The sequence below is a fragment of the Hyposmocoma kahamanoa genome, unplaced genomic scaffold, assembly GCF_003589595.1.
Source record: "Hyposmocoma kahamanoa isolate Upper Pololo Valley unplaced genomic scaffold, ASM358959v1 66, whole genome shotgun sequence".
NCBI lineage: Eukaryota > Metazoa > Arthropoda > Insecta > Lepidoptera > Cosmopterigidae > Hyposmocoma > Hyposmocoma kahamanoa.
This window is the reverse complement of record NW_020653854.1, coordinates 16087503-16097859: the sequence shown is the minus strand read 5'-3', so window position 1 is coordinate 16097859 and position 10357 is coordinate 16087503. Positions and strand designations below refer to the sequence as shown.

General features: G+C 36.3%; 1 protein-coding gene across 1 annotated transcript in view; it reads right to left on the bottom strand.

The window, feature by feature from the left end:
• Positions 1 to 10357, bottom strand: part of LOC113231697 (peptidoglycan recognition protein-like) — a 24737-nt gene that overhangs the window by 6252 nt on the left and 8128 nt on the right. Inside the window, exons 2-3 of the mRNA XM_026466162.1 lie at positions 8778 to 8976; positions 6864 to 6982 (exon numbers count right to left, since the gene is read on the bottom strand). Of these exons, the coding sequence (XP_026321947.1) occupies positions 6864 to 6982; positions 8778 to 8976 (318 nt within the window). The remainder of the gene's footprint in view (positions 1 to 6863; positions 6983 to 8777; positions 8977 to 10357) is intronic.

Genomic DNA, 10357 nt, shown 5'->3' with positions numbered 1-10357 from the left:
TTAATTTCAATGGCCTCTCGCAGCATCCTGGGTAGATAACGGACTTCTTTTGCAAGGGTCTGGGGTTTGTCAAACTTCATTAAATGTGTAGGTTATCCATGACATGCTCGCAGATTGCAGACTTGTTTGAAAAAACAAATGTACGCCATTTAAATCCGCACAAAATAGTTTCATTTCCTAAGAAATATAATGTCAGTTTAGGAATGTTCAGTTAAAATTTATTCACAATTACGTAAATTAGTGAAAACCACAGACATATATCTAGATAAACGCCGCAAGTGTACGTACTTCGCGTGCCCAAAGTAAGTGAAATTCACTTACTTGCCACTGCTACACTTCAGAACGCGCTCGACCGTTATTGTAGATAAACACTAGTTGAAAACGCGAAAAAATGCATAATTATACCATTATAAACTGCAAAAGAACCATTACTGTGGGATAATGGGAAAACAGGGACGTTTCCTTCCACGGGCAAGTGATTTTGTAATCAGAAGATGCATAATTTATTTTAAAAACAATTATTTTGGTTTTGTATGAGTTTTGAGAAAATAAATATGCAACAGACTGTATGCCTCATGATTTGTAATACATTGCGGCTTTTACTTGGTGCGATATATTTGTGATCCTTTGTTAATACGCCATGAATATTGAAGGAACGCAACTTTTGTATAATGCATTCAGTTTCGTGGTACGGCAGCTTGTCCATTTTTTTTGGCCAAATTTAACATTTAGTGATGTATATATACGTTACGCAACTCTGTTCTCGATTCTGATCGATTTTGAAAACAAAGGGATGAAATGATTATGACCTTGATATTATAAAAATACGAGTATTCTATAACTCTTTTGTTATGCCGTTTAGTAATGTTTCGTTTTTTTTTTTCAATTTTATAGTATCTATTATCAGTAGTATTTGTAATTTCGATAATTTTTGCAGCACGTTGCCTCGAACGTCCGAATATAGTGAGCACACAATTTATATACATCGCCGGACATGTCGTACGAGTAATACAAAAAAATATATAAAGCAAAGAATTAACATTGCGCTGTCTTTACAAAAACCTGGAGATGGTCATACGTATGAGTTCGTTGCTTTCGAGGACGACGGTGGTCTAGTTTATCCGACCTAAGATGCTATCCAAATATGAGTTAGAAATCCGAGAAATAATAAACAAATCACAAAAATTTCACACGAGGCCGTCATTAAGCAAACCTCTTCTGATTAATAAGATTTTACCATATTTTGTCAGCAGTAACATTTGTAACACAAACTTGTCTTGCCAATTACCAACAGAAAACCATCTAGTACAATTAATTAAGGCAGTCGTAAGTTCATATACGCGCGTTTTTATTATTTAAGTTAAACAATGAGATCTTCTATTACAAAAAAATGTTACATAATAAGCTCAATTCACTGTAAGGACAATAATTTTAATATTTGAAGTCGATTCAAAATTAAAGTCTTTTTTTTTAAGTAATCAACTATCTTATTCTAGTATTTTTCTACTATATTAATATTATACGACTAAGTACTTGTAATCAACGAGCGAGCGGAAGGAAATTTCGATCACTAAATAATTCTTGTGACGTCATAGTGGGTATAAAAAATGTGGCACGCTTGGTTGTCATACAAATTGCTGTACTTGCGGCGTCCATCTAGATTTCTTCTAGATGTCTGTGATGAAAACTGTCGACGAAAAAATAACACAAATAAGGTTTCTCAATATTTTTTTATTTGTTAGTTTACAATAAGTTGTATAGATGGTAAATAACGTTTTAGTTCTGACTTTCACTTTAAAACATTAATATTACAGATCAGCTCCTTTGCGATGTTATAAGTGTGGCGCACTATAAGTTTCCGGAATGAATAAGAAAAAAATACTATAAATGATCAGTCGTTGACCTCATAACCGGTTCTTAACTTTTTGAAATAAATAAAAGTCACAAGGTGCCAGGTGGGACTGTACGCGGGATGGCTCAAAAGGTCAACGTTGTTCCCCCTCAAAAATTCATTTGTCTGTCTGGCCATGTGAGAACTGACATTATCGTGGTGCAAGACGATACGTCGTTTACGGTTATTTTTACGGAGTTTGTCAATAACTTCAGGCAAACAAATGGTCGTGTACCCATCACTATTCACGGTACAACGATTCTCCAAAGCAAGAGTAGTCACGTGTCCAGTTTTATTAAAAAAAGAAGCAATCATCCGCTTAGAGGCACTTTGCACGCGCGTGACTTTGGTTGGTTTCGGCTTATTTCGAAAGACCCATACACTCAATTGCTGCTTTGTTTTGGGATCGTAACTATAAATCCATGTTTCGTTACCTGTTACTATGTCCCACACCAGATTTGACGCCCCTTCGTTGAATCTGGTAAATATGGCATTGCACCAAGTGACGCGATCCGTTTTTTGAGCCTCAGTCAAATTGTGTGGGATCTACCGAGAGCACAGCTTTTTCACGCTCAAATGTTTGTGTAGTATTCCTATGTCTAAAGATGCCCGAATCTCATAGTATGTCACATGCCTGTCTGTTTTGGTCATACGGCGCACAGCATGGATGTTTTTATTGTTCACAGCAGTGTACGGGCGACCATCACGCATGGTGCTTCATCGCCAAAAGCAGTTTGAAGCCGAGTGAAGCTCTGCTGAGCTGTTAAATTACACTTAAAGTCGTAGAAAATCGTACTACGAAAATTTTCATGAGTTAAATTCACGGTGATGTAGACAACCAGTATATAACCAGAAATAGAGACGAAATGTCATTTTATTTGCTTGAAAACTATTCTGCCACATCATTACTATGACAACTGCGCTCCGATTGGCCAGCCCGAGTTCGAAACAATTGACGGGTGTCGTCAACTGTTTCACTTCAAATCGACCAGTTAACTTGCGCTTTGCTATGATGGACGAAAATTGCAAAGTTACATATTTATTATTTAATTACCGATGAAATGTGATTCCGTTTGTTTTGTAATTAGATGTTTTGCTGTTTTTCCCACACCACCGAATAGAACAGCACGGCATTGTTAGAGATATTTATTATCTTTATTACAATAAGTACAGAATATTTTTGGAATATACGGAGACGTACACACAGGTCAGTAGTTGGCCTGTTTATATTTCAGTGCAAACGAGAGTTGATATTTATAAGAGCTGTATCGCTAAAGTGTTACCAGGAATATATGGCTCTTATTTCTGGTTATATACTCGATGGATGTCGACTACCAATTTCTAAAATGACGCCACAATGTAAAAACAAGTGACAGTCAGATGAAACAAACTGTATTCTACATCCAAAGAGTTCCATTTTCAAATGTTGTAATTACTTTTGAAATATTATTTATGTAAGTGGCCAGGTCCGGAAACTTATAGTGCGACCTGTGTATATAATATATAATCAACGCCTGAACAAGAGCAATAACGTTGGAAATGACATAATTTTTTCGGATCTAAATCGGGTATAATGGGCAATAACCCTGACAAAAATGTAATTGCTGCCATCTGTTGGCCTTTTCGAATATTATAACAATCGCATCGCGGGTTTACTTGGTACCGTATATTGATTGGCATTAACAATCAAAATAAGCATCCGAATAGGCGGAGTTACGAGTGCGACATTTCTTTGTATGAAATTGGGTGTCTTTAGAAGTATAATATTGTATTATTATCTTTGCTATAACAATCCAATAACACAAGCCAAAGTACAAAAGGCGGTATTGTTACCCAATTGCTTTAAGGCAAACTTAGGGTAAAAATATATTATGATAGCATTAATAACTAAATTAAATTTTATATGCCGTATTATTGTGGTACAAATTGAATAAATAAAAAAATATAATATATTATAATGTGTGTTCTATGTTTCCACCACGACTTTATTGTAATCACTGTAATCTCATGGTAGAGGCACAACTGGTATGTATTGAACGAAAGTAACTGTTTGCAATGATCGCAAGAAGTAACTCGGTAGGTAGCGTTAAAGAATAAGTATTGTATAAAAATTATATAATCGTCGACCCCATCATCAATTTTCACCAGATGAGATGGAGGTCAAATGAGCACTTATATATTTTATTAACAAAAAGTACATGTAAATATTTTCCTTGAGATTTTTTTGTTTCTATATTAGATGTTACGCCCCGGGGTTCATGTTTATTGGAACACGGTCACGGAACGAACCGAACCGAACGGTATATATATGTATATATATATACCGTTCGGTATAGCGTCTGCCACGGTGAGCTAGAAGACGTCGGTTCGAATCTGCCCGGATCGAAGAAATTTTTTCTAAGTCGAACACTTTTCTTTGTATTAACAATTATAACAAAGTAGTGGAATAATTTCACAGAAAATAATTGAATATCAATTCAATAAAAATTTAAGTTATTGGAACTTTTGGGTTACAACTGTTCTATGTGAGACTGAGTATATGGAACTACTGGAAATAAACCGCTTTGTCGACTGCATTTTATGCCAGAGGGAGGCTTACCACATATCGTATTCGATATACCGCCATGCTACGTATGCTGGTCTCAAACAAGGGAACTCTCTGTACTCCTTATGAGCACCAGAACAATGGAATCCAAACAGGAGCATTACCAGAATATCTAGGCCAAAACTACTTCAAAGAAGTCCATTTCCCAATTTGATTCCACCGAGAATCGAACCCGGGACCAAGAGCTACGGAATTCACTCTGCGGAATTCAACCCAAAGCACCTAAGCCAAAACCGTTTTCGAATAGTTTATTTTTAAAATTGGTTCTACCGTGAATAGTACCCGGAACCGAGAGCTACAAAATCACTCCGAGGCTCTACCGAGAACACCTAAGCCAAAACCACTTTTGAAAAGTTCATTTCCCCAAATTGGTTCTACCGGGAACCGAACCCGAAATCTTCTCATGTAGTGCTCAAACCGTTGGACCATCGAGGTCATCTTATTTGGACTATTGTATTAATTGCATGTAAAATCTACAAATTGCATAAACACGACCCCCATTCGTATAGCAGATTCCCGTGAGAAGAAATATTTACTTTATTTATTAGATGAGAAGTTCTATATTGCAATGCTATTTCCAAAGTTCGCGCTACGCATGCCAGCGTCGATCAGCTGATAGCTGACTTTCAAAGAATTATGCCTTGTTGTTGAAAAGCTAAATGTATTTTGCATTGCCTTTCACAGCACAAGCTGGCGACGGGAAGCAGCGTCGCGCTGCGCCGCGCTGCACCGCGCAACCTATTTTTTGTTGTTCGAAGAAATGTATACTTTATTCATTAGATATGAAATTCTATATTGTATTGCATTTACTAGGCAGTATGCCTTTCAAAGATACAACAATATACCTTATTGTAGAGAAGCTAAGTTACACTTTGTATTACCGGAGGCGGGACAAGTGGGCGGAGCCAGCCTACAAGTCGCCGACCGTTGTTGGCGACTTCGCGCGGCGCCGCGCGGTGCAGCACGAAGTCGCCAACCGTTTCCTACCGTCGGCGACTTGTTATTTGTTGTTTGAAGAAATGTATACTTTATTTAGTAGAGAATATGTTCTATAGTATATTGCATTTTATAAAGTGCGCCTACTGCAGCTCGCTGCAGCAGTTTGTTTAATGTTATTTTTGAAAACATTACGGGAAGAATAAAAAATGTCTATATCTATTCGAACATTAATTTGGTTGTAAGTAGAGGATAATCTAGGCAGTGGACTGTGCAGAGCTAGGTTAGTCCGACATCGTGGTACATTAAATATTTTGGTTACATTAATTTATGACGGGGGTATTTATAAGGTATGTTAATTTTTATTTGGTTCAGAATATTGCAACATTTTATTGTATTATTTAGTATACCATGTAAAAATAAGAGGCCCGATAATATTCGGCGATCTCTAAGCGTATTCATTTTGAAGTATATGTAGTCTATGTGATATACCCGACGAGAAAAAAGCTAATTGCCATGTAAACGCACGCTGAATACTTCCAAGTCTTTGTGAGGGAGCACAGTAGACTGGGTTTCACAGTACACTGGCGAATTCCAAATGACTCCGAACAAGACTATTAAAAAGTATGGTTTTAGTTTTCACTGATTTGAAATCTTTTCAGTTATGTCTCAGGAAACCCAGCATTTGTGCCGCTCTTCTTATAATGTTATCTATATGTGTATTAAATTTTAGCCCACTCTCAATTGTAACTCCCTAATCCCTTACTTCATCTACCTTCTTTAGTATCACACTGTTAATATTGTATGAGTAAAGTACAATAAGATTGCGCTTGGTAGTAAAGCTTATGGTGTGACACTTTTGCGCGTTCAGTGACATTCTATTATTATTGCACCAAACAGTAATACTGTATAAATCTCGTTGCAATAATACGGCATCAGAAGAACTCGTAACGGTGCGATACAATTTTAAATCGTCAGCAAAGAGTAATGCATTACTATGTTTTTTTATCATAGTTATATCATTAATGAACATTACAAAAAGTATTGGTCCAAGATGAGATCCCTGACGTATGAATGACTGAATACCTGATTTAGCAAAAAAAGTGTATGATTCGTACCCATTTACTGTCACAATTTGAGGTCTTTATAGAAGATATGACTTAAACCATAATAACAGGGAGCCATTGACACCAAAAGCTTTGATTTTCATAAGTAAACGGGCATGATCAACTTTGTCGAACGCACTGGAAAAATCAGTATAGACTGTGTCTACCTGAAGGCCTTTCTCAACATCTTGTTTTATAGTGGATGAAGTTAATGTTGCATTGCTCGTTTTAATGTAGCGCCGCGTCGCGATGCGTTGCGTCTCGGCGATATGAATCAAGCCTCATATTACATTAAGAGGTATTTAGATTATATTACATAACTTACTATTAAAATCACCAATAAAAGTGATCCCAATGGACTTGCGATTGTAGCCGTAAGTGTGAGCTCCAACGTGCAGCCAGCCTGATCCCTCGTACACTTTACCATTACCTCCTATTAAAAACCTGCAAAGAAACGCTCAAAATAACAAGAATAATATCACAGATTAAAAAGTTAAACAGTGTAACCAAAAACGACAAGATTATAGACAAATTCATATTTGTATTTCATCGTCACAAAGTTTTGCAAAAAGGTCTTACAAAATATGATAATGATCAATCAATCATATCAAACGACATGAACCTATATGTACGTCCTACTGCTGAGCATGGGTCTCCTCTCATGACAGGGTTTAGCCACACTAAGTCAATGCGGGACAGGGATTGTATACGTTTTCCGAGGCTTATGAAACTTCATCGACGTGCAGGATTCATCACGACATTTTGCTTCCTCGAACAAAAAGCTGCAGAAAGCTGAGTGTTTTAGGTGTGCATGCGCCATCGTCGACTTCATCGTCACTTTCCATCAGGTGACATGGAAGTCAAATGTGTACTTATTTTTTAATATAAAAGAAAAGCTCATGGTAAGTTTAAAGTTAAACGTCGCACAAAACATTCCAAACAACTCAGAGGTGCGAGCCCAAATTCGAACCCACGGCCTCTGCTTGAGAGGCGGTAGGTAAAACCATTGGGTTACCACTGCTTGATAATTATACTACAAATTAATATGAATTCTTAACTTATTATTGCACAAAATGAGACGATTTTAATTACTAATTGTAACAAATATTTCGTCTATAAATGTATGCGTAGGTTTCTAAAACATAATTAGTAATACGCAGTATCGATCGGACGTGTTTTATTGTGCCCCGTGTATTAGGACTCCACCTGGTGCCCTAAACAAATATTTCTCCGAAACATAATTGCTTAACTAGGGAATGTAATCTATTCGTGTGTAATGTAATAATAAACTAGTAAAGTAAAAGTAATGTAATAATAAAATGTAAAAGTACTAATGTTAGTCTATTCGTTCTCTATATATGTAATATAAACAAAGCAAGTTTCCGACACCGCAGTTAATATTCCCACACTCTTTGGAACCCAGCTTACCAATTAATATTCTATATTTAATTTTAAGTAAATATGACGTAGTAACTGCGTAACATAATTTACTTTACATGTAGTTACTACGTTGTGTTATGTAGCTAACAACTGAATTTTTGTAAAAATAAATAGCTGTCTCAAAGGTTTGTGGAATTACATTCTAATTATGACTAAAAAGTCATTGAAAACGTAGACACGACAACAAGCACATAGAGGAATTCGTGAGGTCCGCTGGTTCCGTGGCTTAGTCGGTATAGCGTCTGGCACGGTATGCTAGAAGACGTCGGTTCGAATCCGGCCGGATCGAAGGAATTTTTTCTTTTTTGAGTGTTCGATCTTTGTTTGGAGTAATTTCACAAAAAATAATTGAATATCAATTCAATAAAATTTAAAATACATACATTGTCACGTTTTAAAATGTTAGTTGTGGAGACCACACCTTGTATTTCTCGTAACTGAATTCAAAAACATCCGATTCTATTAAACGGACCGATTTTGTTTTACCTTTTATAATGTGGTTACACTCCAAAAAAATAAACAGGAAAATTGCTATGTGCGCTGCACGACTAATTTTATTTAGTTGAATTACACCACCTCTGACTTCTTCGATTTTTTTTACTCGGACGTAAGGCTACTAGTAAAATTATGACAAATGTTTGATTTTTAAGAGGTTTATACAGACCTCGTGTAATTGTTTAAGCGTTGATCTAGAAGCTAATGTAAAAATTTAGCCATTTATTTCTGAATCCTGAAATAGTGTGGTTTTTATTGAGAAAACTTATAACAGGAACTTTAGATTCAGTAAATGTGAACTTACGAAGGTCCAATGTCCCAAAAATTCAGACTGTCCATGTGAAAGCCTTGTATGTTTGCCACTCGTTCTTCACACGATTGGTCGGTTTCACACGTGGGGGTGACTGTGTGCTGAATTATAACCAAATCAACTGGCCGGGGTAGATACTCTACGTGTGTCGGGGATAATCCGCCCCATTGCTTCTTGGTTACTACTCCACAGTCTGTAAACGCCAACAAAATGTTATATTCAATTGTTTACAAAATACGTACCAACATATAAAAGCAACTACTATCTCCCAAATCAAACCATATTAAACCACAGCTAATCATGTAAATACTGCGGGCTTAGGTTTTTCTTTGAAGAGATCTATAAGCCATAATCCCTCATTTTTGCCCAATACTGCTAGAGGACTTCAGACCCGTGCGTCACATGGGTTCTCCAACTGAGTGAAACATAGGGTGTTTAACCCATTCATGGATAGTAACGGCGTTTACCGTAAAATTAAATATCAGGATATGATAGTACGAGTTACCTCGTTTCGCTATCCGGATTTCAAAAAGCGACAACGGGACTTATAATGCGATTTCCAAGTGCTTTCTTTGTAGTTGCGGCCGACTGTTTCTCCAGAAAAAAAGGTCGACAACGTACTGACATAATTCAGTAATTTTCGAGTTCTTAGGTTTTCGCGATTGTTACACATAGGAAATGAAACTGTTTTTCCGGATTTAAATCGCATATATTTGTTTTTTTGGGACCTGTAAAGGGCCCGAAACGTCAGTTTGTTTGAAAAAACAAATATACGCGATTTAAATCCGGAAAAACAGTTTCATTTCCTATCAATAATTTTCATTGAACATTTTATATTGAATTCATATAAGCACTACGGCACAAAGAAAAGTGAATTTTTGAATGCGGTACTGTTCAAGTATTGTCCATGAACGGGTTAAGGTCCTGGTTTAAACTTTAAAAAGTTTGTACGACATTAGAGTACATGGAATGTATATTGTGATGTATTTTCTCACGTAAAACGCGCTCTTTGCCAAAATTGTTTATTCTAACCATCAAAAATAAAACCAAAACAATTAGTTGTTAAGTTTTCGCGATAGCTGCGCATTAGCAATGTAACCCGGATTAAAAAAAAACAATGTTGTCTGATATTACAAATACAGTGATTTTTAAAATCGGTTCGGAAAAACGAAAATAATGTTTTATTTCCAAAAACAATTACTGAGGTTAACTAATTGTTTTTGGCAATAAATCTAAATAGGGGCCGCCAAACGAAGGTTTGAGATCTATTGAGATCTTCAACACGCATGGGGATATATGAGCGTGGGTGCTCGGGAAAAAAACAATGGAAGTGCCATGAGCCTCGATTACTATCAGAACTAATGTCGCCAAAACGCACACAGTCTTAATTTGAAACACTACGAAATCTTGATAATGATTGGTCGGAGTTTCAAATTTAAAAAGAAATAGCAAATTCTGGATTTTTAATATAATTTCAACTGTATCCTGTTGGCATATCGTTGAAAGTTCAATACCGTCAATACCTATTTATTGCAAGTTACGGTGTTTTGATATTAAATTGAAATTTCAGTCAA